This window comes from Peromyscus maniculatus, chromosome 19, assembly GCF_049852395.1.
Source record: "Peromyscus maniculatus bairdii isolate BWxNUB_F1_BW_parent chromosome 19, HU_Pman_BW_mat_3.1, whole genome shotgun sequence".
Taxonomy (NCBI): domain Eukaryota; kingdom Metazoa; phylum Chordata; class Mammalia; order Rodentia; family Cricetidae; genus Peromyscus; species Peromyscus maniculatus.
In genome coordinates, this window is record NC_134870.1 from 62,960,844 (window position 1) to 62,983,783 (window position 22,940).

Genomic DNA, 22,940 nt, shown 5'->3' on the forward strand with positions numbered 1-22,940 from the left:
TTCACCTTCAGCAATTCATTGTGGAAACACAGTAAAGTTAACTCCTTTTGTATATAAATTGAACCACAATCTCTTTCAAGGATGGATGATAAAGTGATCTAGAGATAGTATTTAATTATACGAACTCAGTTTATCTTCCATATTAGTGCAAGAATTAGTTCAGTAAGTGAGACATGTTAAATCACTTTCCCTAAAGTCATTAAGAGATAAATATTACCTCACAGGGAATTCTTAATTGTTTTTAGTGTCTTGTAGTCAATTTTCAACTGATGTAAAATTCTTAGATAAAGCTGGCTAACTTCTAATTAACAATTCTCCTCTAAGTTACTATCTGAGCTCAGCACTACACGTGTAACACACAATGCCTCCCAGATTTCTGCAACTATTCAGGAAGTATTTTTAAGCATATTTTGATGTGAATAGGGCATATACCATACATTTTCTTCCACCTAAAGAAAAGAAGCATTTAAATAGCTTGGCTGTAATGAGTCATGCTGTGAGAAAGATTATTCAAACTGTAGAAAAAATAAATGTTGCATTTTATCATGTGTCCTTAAGGGCACTCAACAATTTCCTTTTCATGCAAGCAGCATATATTTTAGGCATGTGGACCACTTTTCAAGCTGCCCAATGGCAGGTCATTTTTAATTCAGTGGTAGTGGAAAAAGCATTGCGTTTAAAATAATGGATTGGGGTGGCATTCAAAAGTTAAATGGTGCCCTCTCTTACTCTTACCCAACCAATTAAACAAATGAAAATAAAAGTGAAAATGGAAAATGGTGACAGAAGTGATAAAGGTATGGTTTGCAGATTATTTTTTGTTAGAAACATAGTGTGACAGAAATGCATACATCTAAGAGAACATGGAAGTTACAGAGATCTGTGTGATTGTGAAGGAGTCATTTACCAACAAGAACATGCAATGCCACAGGGGAGACTGTGCTGGCCTCACTGGATGACCATACTCTGGTTCCATCTGCCTGGGAGACTTGGCTTTGTGATGGCTTTTCTTTGACAGGGTCACATTTGTCTCAGACACAAAAGCTCCTAAGGCCATCTTCTTTAGTCACACAGTTCCTTTATAGTTGAAAAGTGTTTTTTATAGTTCTTATATATTCATATGCCTGGAATCAGAACCTTTGAAGTTAGCCTACACCTAACAGAGAGTTTTCATAGTGCTTTTTCAAATGAGCAAAGATTCTGCTAGTAGTGGAGAAAACCATGAATACAGCACCTATACTGTATGATCTCCCACAGGGATACTGAATATAAACTAGAGTTTATGGGGTCTGTAAGAGCCATGGTCTCTTCTATTTCCAACATGGAAAATATAATTACAAAACAATACAGACTATAGGTATTTCTGGCTAGTGCCAGGACCACAGTCTCTACTATTACAATTACATCTCAATAGGGTTATCAGGCTCCATATGGAAAAAGAATCAGGAGGACAGCATACATAACTGCAGTAGGGCAAACAGAAAAATAGGAAGCATATCTTACTGAAAGGCATTACACTTTGTAGAAGCTGAACGAATAAAATAATCATAGACCTTCATTCTAGGACTGAGATTTTAACTTCCAGCCCATGAAATGACAATGAAAATATTTGAGTCTCAAGCCCCTCACTTGCTTTCTCTTCTGCTCTGTATTCCCTACCTCCTTCTTTCCCTTTCCATCCTTTCCTTCATTAATTTTTTCCTTCCTTCCTTCCTTCCTTCCTTCCTTCCTTCCTTCCTTCCTTCCTTCCTTCCTTCCTTCCTTCCTTCCTTCCTTCCTTCCTTCCTTGTTTCTTTTCTTTTTTAAAATAAACATGATGGAAGATTAACCGTCTAGAATTCCAAGTCTACAAATTATTTGCTGTCTTTAGACAATTCATATAAGATATCAGAAATTAGTGCACCTCATTTTTCAGAAAAGAAAAATTAGTGGAAAAAATAGCAAATAATGACGGGGATTGCAAAACTAATATGAAACGGAGATAATTACCACTATCTGAAAATAATCACTAGGAATGACCACATCTCCATTCTTCATCCAATTCACAGTGGGCACAGGCTTCCCAGAAACTGCACATTCAAACTCAATATCCATGCTTTCATAGGCATAGAGGTTGGAAGGGTGATTTAAAAACCATGGTGGAACTGCAAAGACAGAAAACAATAAGTGAGTGGAGATATGGGTGTGCGTGCTGCGGTCTCACTGAATTAAAAACACTGCTATGAAATTTGTGTCACCCCCCCATCTCTTAGCTGATTAAACAGGAACTGGTGGAGGATTTACACCCCCCATCAACAATGTTTTACTGTAGGACAGAAAAACAAACAGCTTTGGGGAAAAATTTATATATATATATATATATATATATATATATATATATATATATATATATATACACAATAAACATTTTGAATACTCAAATGTTTGTATCCATTTGACCTGGAAGGTAGATAATTCTAAGGAAACTGTATGTTAGGAAAGAACATTAAGTTTACATGTCCCGGACAATTCAGATCATGAGATCAGGAAAACCTGTAATGGTAAGTTTCATCAAGAGTTACTTATTTATAGAGACCCTCTAGTGAAATAACCTAGTTAGATTCTTAACACATTTAACAACTATGGACTATACTACATCACTACACTATGTATTATTATTTTCTGAGTATAGTATGTCAACTATTACTTTCATTTAACATCTTAATTACCATATTAATAGATGTTTTATAATGGAAATTGGCTTTTGAAAGAAAACTACAACAGAAAACATATTAGCTCAAGACGCTTTCCAGATCAGTTCCTCAAAACCAAGAAAAAAATGGGGAGCATTAAGGTTTAATATGACTTGAATATTCATGTAGTCTGAGAAGGAACACAAAATTCAGTGCCTATCAGTCACAGTTTTAGTTTACATAGGAAACGTGCATCTGAGTTAGTCTGTGTTTTTATCATTGTTTTTACTATGTTCGGTGATCAATGAGTGATAGCTTTCATACATTTGGGTAACTACACATTTATCTTTTTCTAACCAGGATTAGCAAGTGCTCCTACAATACCACAGTAAGTATTTAAGCCATCTTTGTTATTCACCAAGCACTAGAGCATTGGAGAGAAACAATATAAACATCATGGTTTTCATCTTGGTCTCTTCCATCTTTCTTTCTCAGCCTGTCTTAGTCTTGATTTGTAGCTAAATATTTGAACCTCCAGGACTAAACTCATTTTAATTTCTTTAATCATTCACTGGGGCAATTGACTTAGATGACTGGACTCAGAATCATGAATATTCATGGTGTAAAGTCATGCAAAAAAAGTCTCAGAGCTGTTCTAAACACAGTATACAGGACTAAATTATGTATTTAATATTGATAATATTATTAGCATAATGATTTTTTTCTGATTCTTTTGCCAGGTTCACTGACAATGTACCAAAAGACATCTGAAATATTTATGAGTGCCTCAGAGGAAATATATATGACTTGAATCTTTACAACTCTGTCCTTAGTTTTACAACATATTTGCATCTGGTGATTATTTACTAAGCAACAGCCAGTATTTACTGGGAAAAGACCAAGTAGAATTTATTAGTCCATTCTCTTTATATTTAGTATTTGCACCATAGTTCTCCGAGGCATGATGTATTATCCTTATTTTTTAAAACAAAAATGTTACACTACAAAGTATTTACATAACTTTCTTCAAAATTGCCCTCCTTGTAAATTAAGTGCCTGACAGTCTGCGGCCTTGTCCACATTCTCAATTACTTCGCTGCATCTGCCTTTTGCCACCTAAAATTCTGCTGGAAAAGTAACTCAGAAACCTTTCTATCATCTCAGAAATGATGTATATAAGCACTCATAGCTATTTTAGAACTAATAGCATGTGTCTACACATTCCAATCTTTCTATTTGTCCTAGGACAAGGGAAACTCCCTAAATTTATGTATTCAAACTGTGACCTCTCATCAGGCTTTGAAAATATGTGAGGGTTTTGGAGGTTTGAAAAATTGGGTCACATTCAATAGTAAATTTTCAAGGTAATTAACTGCTTTGAAACAAATATTTCAATAATATGTGTCTGTAAATATTCACGTACAACTAACTAGATAGGGAGACGATGAGGAAAGAAATAAATGGAATGCAGCAGAATAGAACAACCTAAAAGTTTAGAAGTAGCCACAGGAAGGTTCAAAGATATAGAAAAGGAAGAAAGGAGGACACAAAATTTAAATAGTTCCAGAAGAAAGCATAGGTTCAATAAACCCAGTGATGGGGTCAGAATGGGCTCAGTTTCAATCCTATTCCGTATATTCCCTGTAAGTCTCTCTGATTTTTATCCTTGTTTTTAACTTAGAGAGAACAATTGAAAATAATGAGAGATAAAATTTGGAAACAACACATATTTTAAAGGAAAACAATAGCAGAGCCAATCAGTGTGCATAACCTATACCAAATGTACTACTCTTTTGTTCATAATCTATACAAATACCTACATGAATGTATACATTGACCGTGTGTTTTACATGGACATGTGTAACTCATGATATTTTCAAAATTATGTTATATCCATGTCTTCTAATTAGAATTTTCTTTTTGTATTCTAAATGTCAAAATACTATACTTTCTATTATAGAGCATTTGGAAAACAATTATGTTTAAGTGATTTCTATTTTTGAAATAGTTTTATTCAGAAGTACTCTGTTCTTTAATCTGATAGGTAGGAATCATTTTCTAATTCATTGTTTCTCCTGGGGATAGATAATATGGAGCTAATTACATGGTCAATTCTGAAAACATCTCACTTTATTGAAGATTAAAATTCAGCTACGTATGATGAAAGGGATAATTCCATTTAACCCTATAAAAACATTAACATGGTAACCATTAGGGACTGTCACAATAATTACTACCACTTACATATTATATATATATGTATATATATATATATATGTATATATGCATATACATATAAGATACATATGTGAGTTCACAGACTGTGTTTCTGTTCTTTGTCTATAGTACTTAGTCTTGAGGCATCACACTGGACACCATGTCTATACTGGATATCCTAACTAAATTTTTATATCTGATTCATTAATTTCTACAGTAGATATTTGGTGAACAGAAATATTTGTCTAAATTACATGGGGAATTTAAACATATATTTTGTGTATCCTAAATGGGCTCATGTCTATGTTTTCTGCCATTTGTCTTGGGAGTGTGTATGTATATGTCATCAGCATATTATAAGAAACTTGCATCCCAGTTGTATGTGGGGGTTTATTTTTTTCTCCTCGATTTAATATTCTAGCTCTGTATCCAACTTGTATAACAAGTGTATCTAAGTAATATTTCACATGTATAGTTAATTACCAGCCAGATTAAGATTCTCAAATGCAAGGACCTGAACACAGGACTGACTGGTTTTTAATCTCTTTATAATCTTAGCTCTGCCTTTCATGTCTGTGAAAGCAAAAATTTCCACTATTTTAAACTACTTACTTACAATCATTGCTTAATAAGGAATAAAAATTAAGTACCATGAAATCACAAACATATCAAATATAAGTGATATTGTGGCAATTTCAGGCAAGATATTTATTTTAACTGTATTTGCTTTCTTTGGATAAAATAGGACTCATTACTGGAAATATGTTATCCACATTTGTACCCGATTTTGATTTTACATGGTCTTTATGCCTTGTGGTACCTCAAATTATTTAAACTATTGTAGCCAAGAGCATGGCTATGAAAACCAACTGTAAATACACAGGATACAGAAAAAATTGAGACTCAGTTTTTAAATGAATGTTATAGTAAAAAAATTAATGTACAAGCTATCCCTTCAAATGACAATCACTTTGGTTGGATAAGTGAAACTTAACTTTAGGTAAGTTTACTCTAAATGTATTTGAGGTCTTTTATAAAATCTATGTGGTATTCACTCTATTACATTTACCCAATAAAGTTTCTTATGTCATGTGAGGTCTAAAATCCTCAACAGTAACCAATTTAGCACCATGGGTTTCAGTATAGCAGTGATTTCCCTTTAAGAATGTTTAGTACGCTTTTTCTTCTTGATCTCCACACATGACTTCTAACCTGTATTACCTTTATGTAAGTTACAGTTTTTTTTTTATGAGTATGCTTTAAATGGAATAAAATGGCATCATTCTCCTCATTTCTTTAGGTTTGCAATGAACATTAGTATATAAAAGCATACTTCCCCGTACAAAATTGATGGTTTCAGTGTCCCTAGGACTTGAAGAGATTCTGCACGTGTTAAAGAGTTGCCACGGCTCTTTGTAATGACAAGAATTTCTTTTTAAGTAAGATTTTAATTTTTAAAAATGTAATTAAAATGTAATTACATATATTCTTCCCTCCTCCAACCTCCTCCAGGTGTACTCACCACCCCCAACTCTCTTTCAAATTATAGCCTCTTAAACAATGTTTTGGTTTGTTTTTTTTTTTAATAATTGTGGTGTCATAAATGAACAGTAAACAGCACATATCATTCCAGTGAATGACTACCATGAATCATAAAAGTCAGTTTTGATTATGAAATAATAAATATCCACATGAATGGATAAGAGTGGTGATCATTTGGTATTGGATAACCAATTGTTGTGTTCCTTCCTGGAGAAGGCTACTATTCCCACTGTCAGCATTTCTTAGTGTTCTGTAGAGGCCTTGTGCTCTTTATACATCCCCAAAAATACAAGAAACATTATACAGACTAAGCACGTTATATTTAAGAATATATATTTATATACGTATGCATACAATAAATAAAAAAGAGGCTATTAATTTGAAAGAGATCAAAGAGGAATAAATGGGAGGGTTTGAAGGAGGAAAGGCAATGGGGAAATGACATAATTACATTATAATTAAAAAATAAAGGGCATAATAAAATATGAATATGTAAATAAAATAAAATATGAATGATTTAAAAATGGAGAAACCCAGTGGGTCTTTGGAGTGGGCCTCTCTGTCAATCTCTCCAGGCCCTTTAGACTTTTCTTAATCATTTATTTTTGGAACAACAGCAATAGTCCTTTCTGAAATGAAAACATCCTAAGGAACTGGCCACTCGATGGCTGAATACCTCCATTGTGCCTTCTCCCAGCTAGAATTCTCCATGCCTGAAGCAATGACTACAAAGGAAACCATCTGGTACCCAGTGTGAGCTCAGTGGTACTGTACAGTAGGGGAGAAAAGTACACCGCGACAGAATTCGGTCTCCCAGACTGAGTGTTTCTAAAGGACTGCCCAAGTCAACAAAGAGAAGCTGTGCTTTCATTGTCAGATTTTGTTTGATTTTTATCCTGTGCCAGCTTTTGCTGTCCATGGAACTTCTTTTTCAAAAACCTTAATTTTAAATGTAAAATTTTCTTTCTTCTCTTGTTTACTTTATAACAAGATGCAGTATCAATACTTCCTTCTAGGCATTTCTTGTGTGATAACACATTTGCCATCTGTTTAAAACTTATCTCTACTCTTATTCTTTCCTTCTTGTACATCTGTTTCCTACTTTAGGACCAGTTGTTGAGTTCTGCATCTGATTCTCCACTTGTCTCTCTCACATACCTAGCTATACTCTCCCAAGAATATTGAGGTTGAGATAAGTTGGTTTCCATCTTTAAATGGTAGGGATACTGTGTCTTGGAAGTAAAGCCATAATATATTTTATTACTATTAATATTGATTGGAGCTTTCATGGTACATTCACTTTGTATTTTAATCCCTTTATTTGTTATTCAATATTATCTCTTAGTATATTGTAGCATAAATCTTAAAAGGTTTTATTAATAAAAACAAACTCAGAGCCAGGTATTGGGGTGAATGCTGAAAGATCAGAGAGACAGAACCAGCCACAGCTAACCTCACCTTGCCAATTCCTCAACTGATCCTGTTTCTCAGACTGGAAGCCTTCGTGTCCTCATCCAATTGGATCTCAGCTGAACTGCTGCTCAAAAGCCTAAAAGCTTAACCAGGCTCTAGTTTCTGGTCCTCATGCCTTATATACCTTTCTGCCATCACTTCCCGGGATTAAAGGCATGTGTCGCCATGCCTGGATGTTTCCAGTGTGACTTTAAACTCACAGAGATTCAGATGGATCTCTGCCTCTGGAATGCTAGGATTAAAGGCATGTGTGCCACCATTTTCTGGTCTCTTTGTCTATCTAGTGGCTGTTCTGTCTTCTGACCTCAGATAAGTTTATTGGGGTGCACAATATATTGGGGAACACAATATCACCACAGTATATTCCCACAGCAAAGAGAGAGAAAGAGAGAGGGATTCATTTATTATATGGTGCTAAAATCTGCTAATGTACATTGTTTTCTTAATATATGTATGAATCTAAATAGCACATATATGAATCTAAGATATATATATATATATATATATATATATATATATATATATATATATCAAATAAGGGATTGGTTTTCCTCTAACATCAACACCAATCATAACAACAGAATACTAGAAGCATCAATGTAGAATCTTAACTGCCATTGTTGCAAAAGTTAGTGTTTTTATCAGTACAGGAAAATGGAAGTTCAGATCTTTTGAATTTTATTGCTGCACCCCATTAGTATTAGTTATTGTGAACAACAATACATGAAGAAAATCTTCTTTCCAGGTAATATTGCTGCTCTATGAGGTGATGAACAACATCTGATCTTCAACCTTTACTCCTGAGTCCTTCATACATACTAGGAAATGATTTCAGATCTTTCCACACAATTTTCTTTATCCAGACAAATGATCCGAGTGAGTGTCTTCCTCAGTGTCGGCTTTTTCTGTAATCAGGGTTGCTTCTCTCTAAGTCCTGCCTGAACTTTTCATTTCTCTTTTCAATTGTGAGGGCTATAACTAAATTGGAAGCATGATTCCATTAGGCTCAAGTCTGTGATGAAATAATAGGAGGATTGTCCCAAGATCCTAGTTCTATATGCACAGTGATGTCAAAACCATCCTGCTGTTAATGTAGAGAGCAGAAACTTAATTCACAAGGGCAGATATTGGCCAATCACCAACAATTAAGTTTGCACGTATGTGTGCGTGTAAACACATTCACACACACATACACACACATGTATATTTACACAGGCATTTCTATATAGCCATATATATTCCTCTATATTTATGTATAAAATATATGATCACAAGGAATACCTATATTTATAATGGCATTTGTTTTTATAAATATATATGTTAGTGCATATAAAATTGATAAACATTTTAATGTTTTGAATTTCCACTTAGAATATGAAATAAATGAAAACACATAAGAAGGTTAAATTGGAAATGTTCTGTGTAGCCAAAGTATAAAATAGATATGTTGCTGTTATTAATAGTACAAACATAAATTTGAGACCTACTATTTTTCTCTCAACCAAACATAATCTAGTCAGTCCCTTTGGTATTTGAAAGTAGAATAAACACGTAGATATTTTAAATGTTTGGGGAAATTTTCATGGGTGAAAGAGCTATGTTTGTGTATTTTACACTGAATGTTGGAGAGTTTGAAAAATTATATTAAAAAGAATGTTTCCAACTTATTATTATAAAACATATCCTATGAGGAAATCTTTCAGTCAACTTAACTAGGTTAAAGGGTTGAGTCATATTATTTAACCCCCTTCCCCATTAATAACAGATGGTAAGTTAGGGTTAATTCCTTACCCACCAGCAACCTTTCAACACACTAACAACTTTAAGATGAGCCCATGCAAAACCTAAGGATAACCTGTGATTTCCTGTTTCTCAGTGAGAAGGTGCTATGATTATTGAGGACACATAAGGTGTTCTTTAGTTACTAGTTGTTCTCGTTTTCTTTCTTTTTTTTCTATGATAACAAAACATAACCAAAGTAACTTGGGTGAAAAGGGTTTATTTTAGCTTTTGGGTTCAACCATCATTGGGGAGCCAAAGTAGTAACCTGGAAGCATGAACTTGGAGCCCATAACTGAAACAGAGATTATAGAGGAACTAATATAGGTTTGCTTCTCTTGGCTTGTTTGGCTACCTTTCTTATTCAGTCTAGGCCCACCCACGAATGATATTACTCACAGTGGACTATGTCCTCCAACACAAATCCACAATCAATAATATGTTCACAGGTATGACCACAGTCCAGTTTCATGGAGCCAATTCTTAAATGAAGGTTCTCTCTTTTGAGGCACATATGTTTGTATTTATTTGACAATATTAATGAGCACGACAATGAAGAGTTGATTGGAATCTTTACTATAACTCCATCTACCAAAAACAGAAGCAGGAGATAGAGCCAACCAGCCCAGTTGAATATTCTCAAAGAAGTCACATGCTGCTTCATCTGAATTCACTATGCTATAAACACTGGTTATTTACTCATGTCCAAAACCTGAAACATCCTGACTCAAAGTGGAGCTTAAAGTACTTGGGGAAGGTTGGTTATTAAGGCTCAAAGTAACACTTAATATACTAGAGTTAACAGAATGTTTAGATAGTGACTTACATGGCTAAATTTTAATATATTCACAGTAAATAAAAATATGCAGCAAATAGTAATGGAGGATGGGAAGTGTAGTAGAATATTATTTTAAGGTGTGTTCCTTTTGTTTATGTTGCATTTGTTTAACTCTGTGAAGCTATGTGACTCTGCCTGTGTAAAACACCTGATGGTCTAATAAAGAACTGGCCAATAGCAAGGCAGGAGAAAGGGTAGGTGGAGCTATAGAGTATATATAGAAGGAGATGTCTGGGAGAAGAGGACAAAAAGAGATGAAGGAGAAAAGGAGCTAGGGGTCAGCCTACACAACCAGCTACACAGCCAGCCACGGAGTAAGAGTAAGATTTACGGAAGTAAGAGGATGGAAAAATCCCAGAAGCAAAAGGTAGACAAGATCATTTAAGGTAAGGAAAGCTGGCTAGAAACTGAGCCAAGCTAAGGCTGGGCATTCATAAGTAATAATAAGCCTCTGTGTGTGAATTTATTTGAAAGCTGGATGGCAGGCCCCCGAAAAAGAGCAAAAAAAAAAAATAAAATAAAAAAACAACCCAACAACAGCAGGGAAGTATATGGTGTAATAAATGAATAAAGAACACACTGCAGAACAGAAAGAAATTCTTCAAATTGCCTCACACGATGGATTTGCTTAATATGAAAAGAGATTAAATAAAAATAGAGGTAAAAAAAATACATGATAAGACAACAGGCTGACATGAAATGGGAGATAGCCAAAAGAAAAAGCCAAATACTATCATTAGAAAACCAATGTATAAATTACAAACACACAAACTCCACAACAGATGCAACAGAAAAATCAAATTACCAAGAGACGGGAGAGCTCAGATATTCACAGCAAATGTCAATAAAAAGGCAAAGCAAAATAAGTAGTGAAGGCCGCACATGTACTGAGGCGGACTAAGATGATGCATGCTTAATATAACTGGCACTCATGGTATTGTGGGTACCGAGATAGGGCAGAAGATACAGCAAGGGAAATGCCCCTCAGTAATAAATGTGAATTTCCAAATGGAAAGACTGCTCCATGTTTCTGGGAAATTGAATACATAATGAGACATGGCAAGATATGATACAGGTCTAATTCAAACCATTGAACCTGAAGGGTAAAGAATCACTTGAATACCCAGGAATAAAATACATATACAACAAACAATGGAAAGACAGAATTCCCATATGGCAATCCTCATTGTCCATAAGCAATGGAACAATGATACCCTGATGTACACACATCATCATTTATTTATAAAGCTACATTCTCCATTATAAAAGTGATGACAACACCTTTTACATTGTTTTGCGACCAAAGCCAGGCAACTAAGAGTATCATCCAAAGGGTGAATTATGCCAGTGCTGAAGACCTGGTGATTTATAACATGCTTAAACAGAGAAATAATAAAAACCAAAACAGAAATAATGGGCATGGAAGAGAATTACATCACTACAAGCCTAAACAAAGTGAAACTTTACCAAAGTGAACACTTTACCAAAAGTCTATACTTGGAGAAATGATTGTAAATAGAACACCGATCTCTGCTACAAGTGACCTCCTCTTTCTCAGCATGGAGTTCTGCCATGCTTTTGAATCCTGAACTTGAAAATACTACTACTGTCCAGAGCATATTGTTGTAAATGTCTTTCTAGCCATTCACTAAAATGTCTGTCCAATTACATAGCAGAATGAATAAAACCTAGGATTTGGGTAATTAAATTCTTCTGGATTTTTTTTTAAAGAACAGAGTGATTTTATGAAATAACTTTGTATATTTGTGCACATGTGTGTGTTGGAGGTGTGCTTCATGTATGCATTCATGTGTGTATGAGTGTGTGTATGTTTGTGTGTGTATGTGTATATGTGGGCATGTATGTGTGTGTGTCTGCATCTGGGTGTATTCATGTGTGTGTGTGTCTATGTCCATGAGTATGTATGTGTGTGCACATGAGTGTGTTTGTGAAGGTGTGTGTATGTATGTATTTGAGTATGTGTGTGTGTGTACTTGTGTATGCATATGTGTGTTTTTGTGCAGGTGTGTGTATGTGCATTTGTGTGTATGTGGGCATGTGAGAGTGTGTGTGTGTGTATGTGTATGTATGTATGTGTGTGAGTATGTGTGTACATGCATACTTGAAAGCTTTTCCTTTTACTCAAAAGCTTTAGGTAGGTTGTAAATTTAAGGGTTACACAGCAAATCTTGCCTTTGGAAAAAAAAAAAAAACAAGATAAAGAGAGAAAAAAACGGAGAGACAGAGACTGAGAGAGACAGAAAAAAAAAAAACCCAAAAAACAGAAACAGAGACTTGGGAAAGGAAATATGCCAAGGTGGTTGAGTATAGATGTGCTTTCATTACTATCTATATAAATGTCTATATTCTCCAAATCCTGTGAGTGCCTATCAGTACAGTTCCAAAAAGAGTGGCTGTGACCTTCTCCCTCTCAATCTGTCAGTATCTTTAGGACTCCGAGATTGCTATTGATGTTACAGATACTAAGCATCTACATAAAATTAATGCCGCTCCAGAACATTCTCAGTTGCTAAAACAAAGTAAAACATTCTCAATTTTTGCTTCTAGCTTTAGAATTTTAAGGCTTGACATATGCAAGTGTATATAGATGTCCAGATACTGTTCAGGATGAACAATTTATATAGCTTTGATTTAGAAGAAAGAACAAGGGAAATAAAGCTTTCACTTTGCTTTTTATGCTACTACTAAAATAATATTTGAGTAGCATTAATGTATTGCTTAACACAATAAATACCCACTGAAGCATCTCATAAAAATCCCTGTGAGTGATTCAAAGGAAGGTCAAGGGTAATTATTTCAATTTCTTGCTGAGAATACTCCTTTTAAACCAACACATACAAAGGACTTACCACTAAGGTAATTTAGTGAAAGAATACTTCCAGCACTGATTGTATTATAATTTTCGTACTTTATCTTCCTATTGCTTTTGTTTAGTTTATTACATAGTGTGCAAGTGTGTGTGTGTGTGTGTGTGTGTGTGTGTGTGTGTGTGTGCATGTTCACAATCATGTGGGTGTCAGAGGAAAAGGTCAGGTGTCTGTCCCACATTCCATCTTTTTTGAGACAGTTTGCTTTTAGCTTTGCATAATCCATGCCTCTGAAAATTTTCGCATACACAAGCATCTGAAAATTCTTGTGCCCCTACCTCTCATCCCCCTGTCTAGGTGCTGGGATTATAGACACTGGAATTAGGCATCTGGCTTTCTACAAGGATTTTCTCAGGAAACCACCTCCCCAGGACCACTCTGCCTTTGTAATTCTTAAGTTTGGGCTGACAGGAATCACAAACATCTTAGCACAAATAAGATCAGAAAACACAATATTTGACTGTTTTAAAGCAGGCATTTCAAAAAAATGAAAAAAAAACCCTACATATATTGTGAAATATTACAAAATCTTACCAAATTGAAAATTAATTTGTAAACATTGTAACTTCTTTCTTGGGAAGAGAAATTTTATTCTAATTATTTTGCACAATATTCTTAAAGAGTAATAATAATTAAAATGTGTGTATGATGCAAGGAGTACCCTGAATTAAAACTTTAAAATTCTAGCCGGGCGGTGGTGGCGCACGCCTTTAATCCCAGCACTCGGGAGGCAGAGGCAGGCAGATCTCTGTGAGTTCGAGGCCAGCCTGGTCTCCAAAGCGAGTTCCAGGAAAGGCGCAAAGCTACACAGAGAAACCCTGTCTCGAAAAAAATCAAAAAAAAAAAAAAAAAAAAAACAAAACTTTAAAATTCTACCACATTTATAAAACCAGTTTATACAAAAAATATTTTTATGATCTACTAATAATTCTACTGTTTGACCCTGCCATCAGTCATTCTTATATATTATAGGACCTGACATATAGACAAAGCAAGTATGTACAGGTGTTGTGTGTGTGTGTGTGTGTGTGTGTGTGTGTGTGTGTGTGTGTGCATTTGGTGTTTTGTGTTCATTAAGTTGTATACTATCTTTATATCTTAGAATTTTGCAGGCAATGCTTATAATACCATTGATTCTGATTAGAAAAATATATTTGCTTCTCAAGACTTTCCTAAAATATTCTTGATATGTGTTTATACTTGCTGTTCATATTTGCTCCATATGTATTCCTGTATTTACATTTAATTCATGTTCTCACACCAAACATAAGCAGGCACATAAATCAACACAAGATTACACTTTGTGAATAATCAGCTATACATATATATTGCCATGCAAATCAATATTCTATAAGCATTCCTGTGCTGTTGAATGGTTTTGTATATGTTTATATGCCTTTAAGAAAAATGTAACCAAAAATACCAACATTCTTTCTTATGTACGTATTTTAAACCTTATTCAAATGTCTGCATTGAGAATAGAAAAATAACTTCAACAAGCTACATGTCAGGTTGGAATTATATTAGAAAGAGCTATTTTTTGCTTGTTTGATTTTGCTTTTAAAATAAAACTGAAAGCCAAATGGAGCAGAAATGTAAGCTGTAAAGCCTTAAAGAGAGAATCGTGAATAATTATTTATTACCTTATATTCTAAAGCACTAACTCTTAAAAAATGCTGACTTGATTGACTAAGTGGGGTCTGTAAAGTGTCTCAGAGAAGTTGTACTTTCCTTGCATTTTATGGATGAAGGAGTTAATAGTAAATGACTTCCATGGCATCACACAGCTCATAAAAACCAGAGGCAACATTAAAAACTATGCTGTCTAAATTCCAATCAATGACCTTTCTCTGTTATCTAACCACATTTAAAAATACAAAGTAAAGTACAAAGTATTTTAGTATTTCCCACAATCACTTTGGTTTTTTGAACATACAAGGTGTTCCCTTTTTTGTACATCTAAAAAATAGACTATTATTTCTTTTCTGTGTAGTAAGAAAACATGAAAGTAAATAGCATTTTCTCTAAAGAAAGTTTCCAATTTTATATTTTAAGGTAGAGCTCTTTACCGAATACACTGTATTATAGAAATGACTATCCACTGTGTTTCTTATCTCCAAAGTCAACAATTATACAACTTTTTTTTTTCTGAGACAATGTTTCTCTGTGTAGCTTTGCGCCTTTCCTGGAACTCACTTTGTAGACAGGCTGGCCTCAAACTCACAGAGATCTGCCTGCATCTGCCTCCTGAGTGCTGGGATTAAAGGCATGTGCCACCACCGCCTGGCTATTTTACAACAATTTTAAAATATATACCATGTGAATATGCAAGGGCAATAGTACCCAGATTTTCATAAGTATTTGTATTACTTGTTCTGGTCATAGGAACCATAGCATGGAAGAACAGCGTAACTCTGTATTGCTTTCACCATGACATTCTGTGATTTGAAAAAGGCATCAAATGACACGAGAAAAGAATTAGTGAATAGGGTGGGGAGACCAGCAGAGCTGAACTCTTGTCTATTTTATACATAGTATCAACTGTTGGATATGGTAGTAGAAAATTAAAATAAAAAGAAAAAAGTATAAATAAATAAAATATAAAATGATGTAATGAAAATATGTACTTTGGCAATCACCTACTCAAAATACAAATTTGATATGTTGTGATACAACATACTTTTTTTGAAAAGTCATGATGGAACTTTGTAACTAGGCAAATCACCTCCAAATCCTCCACTGACAAATGCAATCTTCACAGTTCTAGGTTTCCGAGCCAAAGGGGTTGATCTGGTTATATAATGATTGCTTCTCCTATTAGAGTAATCAGAGTTTGAAGATGAAACTGCCAGGTGAAAGTACGGTCCCTCGATTTGTTTCTGATTCTCTCAGGAAACCCACTTTGTGCTGTTCTCATTTCCTGTACCTTCAAGTCTGTCTCTCTGACTAAACGGCCTTCCCACTTTATCCTGATTTATTTTAGGAATTACTCGTTTGTCACTGATGAGAGGCTTGTTCGGATTTCATGTTGCTCCTCTGCATAGAGTTAGTAATTCTCTGGGCACTTCCTAAGCCAAACCAGCATTTGCTGTGGTGGATTTTTGTCATTTGTTTTTTGTTGTCTTCTTCTCCCATTAGTTTTGGCCAAAGGCAGTGCCTCTCTCAGTATTGCCAAAAGACTCATCTAAATTCTACAATGTTATAAAGATTAATGAATGTTTATTGAAATTAATTCAGACCAATGTATTTAAAACTTTGGCTGATACTGAAGTCCACTATTGCAGATTTTAAAATGCAGACTCCTTGTATCAATGTATTTTCTTAGTTCAGCAGGTTTATAGTTTATCCCAGACTATGAATTGAAATAATTTTAATAATGTACATTGTTTGCAAAAGATTACTTTCAATACAGCAATTTTTGTTAAAGTTATTATATATTGTAATGAAATTTATTCTTCTTTACCTTTTCTTGGACACTGTCTCTCCCATGCCTTTCCCTCTCACTTCGGAAATAGCTCCTTACATCATATGTTAATATGTGTGTGTTTCCTCATATCTATGGGTCCATTTATAAGCACATACATGAACAGATATTTCAATTAACATAGTACATTTAATTTAATATGAAAATCATCAATTGCCTCCATTTTCCTTCAAGTGATATTTTTCATTCTTTATAATTAAATAAAACTCCATTTCATCTACCTAATGTATTTTCTGTTGGTGGACATGTAGATTGATTAAATAATATTGTGGGCAATACTACACTAAATATAAATGGGCATATATGTTTCTGTAGTATGGTGACTTGAATTCCTGTGGGCAGACTCACAGGGCAGCCTAACAGGGCACAGAGTAGTCCTATTTCTTATTTTGTGAGAAACTATCATATTTATTTCAATAGTAGATGTACCAGTTTAAAATTTTTCCAACAATTTGTAAGTATTCCTTTATCCAGCATCCGTTGGTATATTTTTATTAATTGCTAGGCATTCTAATGGGGTTTTAAAAAATGCTAATGTGGTGTAGTCTGTAGTCTTGATTTACATTTCCTTGACAGGTAAGAATATTGAGCATTTTTATGTGTACATTTGCTATCTAAAATTCATCTGTTAAGATGAGTGAGTTCAATTCAAGTGATCATTTATTGATTGTATTATCTAGGGGGATTGTAGTTAATATTTTAAGTTCTTTATATATTCTAAATATTGATCTTCTGTCAGATACATACCCGGACAAGATTATGGCCTATTCAGTGGTTTCCTTTCAGGGAAGAACCTTAATTAATTTCATAAAATCATGTGTTATCAATGCTTGTTTGGATGGTCCTTTTCTGAAAATGCTTGCCTATGTCTATATTTTGTTTTCTTTTATCTTTTTTTTCTTTGTTGGGATTTGCTGTAAATGAGCAGTGGCAAGTAAATGGAAACCTACAAGAAAACTGAAAAAAGGTCCATAAGGTTTGATAGTTTTGATGACACTAGTAAATGACAACTTAAATTTTCTTAAGACCTAGAAAAATCAAAATGCCCAATAACCTATGCTGGAGAAGAACTTTATGGAAAAAAAAAAAAAAAACAATGGGCATGACAGGTAGGTCTGTGTCCTGAGTAGAGGAAAAGAGACTTATGAAGTGTCTTTCCATTCACCACAGTTTTGACTTCTTATAGGTGGGTCAGCAGCTTAAGTTCTGACTACAACAACAACAGCAACAAAAATCACAAATATTTGTTAAATGTCCTTTCTAAATCCCTCTAAAATGCCCTGGGATAAGAAATCATTGCTTGAACACTCCTTTGCCAATACTCATTTTTAGAGTATAGATCTCTCTCTCTAAAAAAATAAAATAAAATAAAATAAAAGGAAAGCAAATTCAAAAATGTAACTGTGAATCTGTTTTTTTTTTCATAAAAGGAGAGAAATTTTATGCTTTCATCTGCATAAAAGTTAATAAGAGATTATCTGTGGAGACAAAATGAGCCTAGGAGGGGGAGAGTGTTGCCCTTGGTCAGAGAGCTGGCTGACAGAACAGAGCAGAGCGGTACAGCAGCACAGCAGTAAAGACACAGAGAGAAGTTTGATTAGTGGTTCTGAAAAGGAAGAAAAAATCCTCCATATTGCTAGAAAGTAGAGACACTGTCTTCTGTAAAATCTATCCACAAACCTCCAAGGCATGTAGGATACATGTGACATGGAATGGGTCAGCTAAAAACTCCATTTTGGTGATCTCAATGTTTCTTCCTGATACTCATCCAAAGACTGCTTCTTGGATTATAAAGAATTGTTCCCCCATACATACCATATTTTCTGTTACAAAGTGCCCTCCTACTACATGTTCAAAGTTTTAAGAATGTCTTTCTGCTGATCTTAATAAAAAAAATTTGCCATATCAATTGACTCAAATCTATGAACATTGCATCTAAGTGATGGTTTTTGCGTCTTAATTCTAAGGATATTTACTGGGGTCGCAGGCAGATGGGTATTGGGGTAGTGCTTGGGTCTTGAAGGATATTTAAAGATACAATGTGACCTGGTTAAAAGAGACCAGCCTGAATAGTCAAAGAAAGCCATTTTGCTAAATTCTGTCCCCAGTCCTTACTAGTCAGATGATTATGGGACAATTAATTCACTCCAAATCTGATTTTACATCTGATAGAAAGAGTCAACTATTATGCTCTAGTGATTATCCATATCTGTTATGGGCTTAATGTTTATAATTCATAAATTAGTATTTGAGTCCTGGCTCCCAATATGATGATATTTGCAGGAAAAATATTCAGAAATAGTTATTTTTCGATTATGTAAAAAATAATGTGGTTATGATGATGAGATAAGTATGAAAAGCAATATCTCTTCCTTTCATTATTCAACAAGAATAGAACACACAAAGGTTTGTCATGAATGTAGAGTGAGTTCAGAGATATTTGCAACATACCAACTAGCAAAAAAAAATAGCCCCATTTACACATTGCTCTAAGGATTTTCAAACTTAAGAACTATGAGAAATAACCCATCCATATCCATATTATTTTCTTACAATCACCCTTTTTATATGTGTCTGTATTTGTGTGTGTTATTGCTGCTACCTGTAATTGTTACCCACAATGATATACATAATAATATCATTATTGTTTTCCATAATGAAAATCATAAAATATCAAGCATGAAACAAAACTAATTAATTTTTTAACTTAACTTTATACATGAAGAATTAAAGTATAGGCACCTGTGTACTAGCTTTACATATTTATTCTATGTAGATGGGTGGCTTATAATAAATATTCAATATTTGATGATGTTTAAGTAATTGCATGCATAGATCTAAATATAAAGGTACTGAATAATAATATTGATTCTGATTTCAAATGTTCTTTCTGTCTTCAATATCGAATGTTCTAGCTATCACTGCTTTTTTCTATTTTTTTTTTCCTGAATTTTTCGAGACAAAGTTTATCTGTAACATTGGAGCCCGTCCTGGAACTTACTCTGTAGACCAGGCTGGCCTCGAACTCATAGAGATCCACCTGTCTCTGCCTCCCGAGTGCTGGGATTAAAGGTGTGTGCCACCACCACCAGGGCCTTTTGTCTATTTCTAGAGGTGAATTTGTTTTGGTTTTAAGACAGGGTTTCTCTGTATAGCCCCAGCTGTCCCGGAACTCACACTGCAGACCAGGATGCCCTCAAACTCATTGAGATCAACCTGGCTATGCCTCTTGAGTGCTGGGATTAAAGGTGTGCACTATGATGTCCAACTACTTTCATTTGTTTTCATTATAGTATCTACAATAATATTGGGTCTCGATGAGATTTAATCTTTGTATGACCACTACCGTTCTTAGTTCCAAACTTTACAGGTAATTATTTTAAATTTTTTGTTATGATTGTTTTTCTTGCATGTATATCTGTGCACCATGTGTGTGCCTACTACCATGGAGGCTAAAACAGAGTATAGGATTCTCCTTGAGAGCTGTGGTGTGGATTCTGAGAATTGAACTTAACATGGGTCTTCTAGAAGAGAAGCCACTGATCCATCTCTGCAGGCCCTTAGAGTTGTGTTTTTATTATTATTTTTAAAGTTTGTTCTTATTAAGTTGGATTTCTCAACTCTTTTAAGTGTTAAATATGATAAATCGTTTTAATATAACTTTATTACAATCAATCTTCTAAACAATCCTTTAATTAATATTCATCAGTTATAATTTTACTGACATAGCTACTCAGGCTGTTCAAAGTGAAGTGGTTTCACTCATACTCTGAACCCATAAGTAGAGACACTACAACTAGATGATAACCACATATTACTTTGAAAAAGAAGTAAGAGGAGGAGGAGGAGGAGGAGGAGGAGGAGGAGGAGGAGGAAGAAGAAGAAGAAGAAGAAGAAGAAGAAGAAGAAGAAGAAGAAGAAGAATTTCTTCATATCAGCACTGTTCATTCTTTCAGAATTAGTAAATATTAGAACTAATGTCTTTTACATAATATCATTTTTTAAATAATATTCTATTCAGAATTTTTGTAAAAGTCTTTCATGAAACCAACAGGAAAAGATGCAAAATAGTAGCAGATCAAGACTAAAAATATTGTTTGTGATCGTAACTGTAGACACAGCAAAAAGGAAAAACAGACTCCACACACTAAGTAAGCAGTGTGTATTGTTTCTGCATGCATGCTTACTTCTGGGTAATTCCTTCTGAGCTTTAATCTTCAACTATTGACATCTGTTCACATACCTTTTTTTCTAGGCAGGCTTTGATGTCATTTGTACTTGAATCTAAATTACAGCACTCACCAGATGTGGGGTTGTTTAATATATCACTGTAACATAGAACTATTTAAGCATCATTGATTATGTTGACAATGCTTTTTTTTTTTTTTTTAAAACAAATGTCCATAGCTGATGTCCTGAAATTACTTATTATCTAATCAGAACATTAGCTTTCTTGGTGGAAATTGCTGAAAATAATTACATTAGCAGAGTTTTGGAGGACTGATGTGAACCTTGCTCTACTACCTGTTTTTAAAACCTTCATGTCTGTGGTAGATTGAAGATGCATGTCAAGTTTGGGGTGGTGTTTATATGCTAAGGTAATGGAATATTTAATTGTACACAAGATGGAAAGTAATGCTTGGAAGAAATCATCTCCCAGCTGATCAAACATGGTTTTCAAACTGAGCTACTCAGTTCCAATATTGATAGCACATGACAAACTGAGTACTTCCTTCTGTATTGCAATCTGACCTTTCAGATTTGCTTGATCCCCTCATAATTACCAACCAGAGAATAGGCTATGGGTGGATATGAATAGCAGATTCAACAGTGCCTTCATTTGTGATCCAGAAAATTCAAATATTCTCTAGTGTGTCTATAACTCATGATGTGTACTGACATTATAGGAAACATTTTTGCTATCATAAATGAGGGTTTTTTTTTCATCAAAGACAGAAGTTTTTGAAGACAGATGTTACTGAGTGTAGTTCCAAATACAGTGGTGCACAAGTTGGCAGAGATATAAGGATCCCTTTATGACTCCTCATAGCTAGGTCAACCTCATTTTCCTCAAAGGAAAATCACACATAATAAGATGTGCAATTTGAATTGTAATAAAAAGTTTCTCTAAGAAGTCAACCACTTTAAAATAGGCTAATATCTAAAGAAACTCTTTTTAGCTATTTATCTAGTTGTGTGTCTGTTGTGAGTATATGTGTGGGGACATGCATGCCATGGAACGCCATTTAGTTGGGTTTTCTCCTACTGTGGATTCCAGGGATTGAATTTGAGTCATCAGACTCGGTAGCAATTGGTAAAGTGCCTTTATCTACTAAGCCATCTCCCTTGCTAGGTGTATAGTCTTCAAAACCAAACATTATAGCAGAAAACACAGCACATTGGATGATACAGACACACATTCTAATTCCACTGGCAAAAAGATTTTGGAACCGCTAAATTTTTTAAACTTCTCTTTTTACAAAGACAGCACAGTTGTATTTAACAAAAATAGCTAGAAAAAAGTTATTGTTTTCTATTAGAAAACTTTTAGCCGGGCGGTGGTGGCGCACGCCTTTAATCCCAGCACTCGGGAGGCAGAGCCAGGCGGATCTCTGTGAGTTCGAGGCCAGCCTGGGCTACCAAGTGAGCTCCAGGAAAGGCGCAAAGCTACGCAGAGAAACCCTGTCTCGAAAAACCAAAAAAAAAAAAAAAAAAAAAAAAAAAAAAAAAAAAAAAAAAGAAAACTTTTAATGATGAATAAAGAGTCTTAGATTTCTGTGTATTGCTTCTAGAAATACTGATAAAATGAATAAATTGTGGACAAATACTAATGAACATAAAATTATTTACAATAATAATTTGTAATAATAAAATACTGGATGGTCTAATAAAGAACAAATACTCAAAAATTTTCGGTTTCTTTTAATTCTAATTATAACTACTATTTATAGAATAGATTCAATTTTTTTCAAAATACTGAGACATGCAAACTATGGAAATATTATGCAAATATCTACAATGGATAAAAAGTGTTAAATATATAATAA

General features: G+C 34.3%; 1 protein-coding gene across 2 annotated transcripts in view; it reads right to left on the minus strand.

Annotated features, from left to right (window-relative positions):
• The window catches only part of Dcc (DCC netrin 1 receptor), a 1,155,384-nt gene that overhangs the window by 438,060 nt on the left and 694,384 nt on the right, over nucleotides 1–22,940 (minus strand). For both annotated transcript variants that reach the window (XM_016001609.3, XM_016001571.3), the window contains exon 6: nucleotides 1,990–2,144. In XM_016001609.3, coding sequence (XP_015857095.1) covers nucleotides 1,990–2,144 — 155 coding nt within the window. The remainder of the gene's footprint in view (nucleotides 1–1,989; nucleotides 2,145–22,940) is intronic.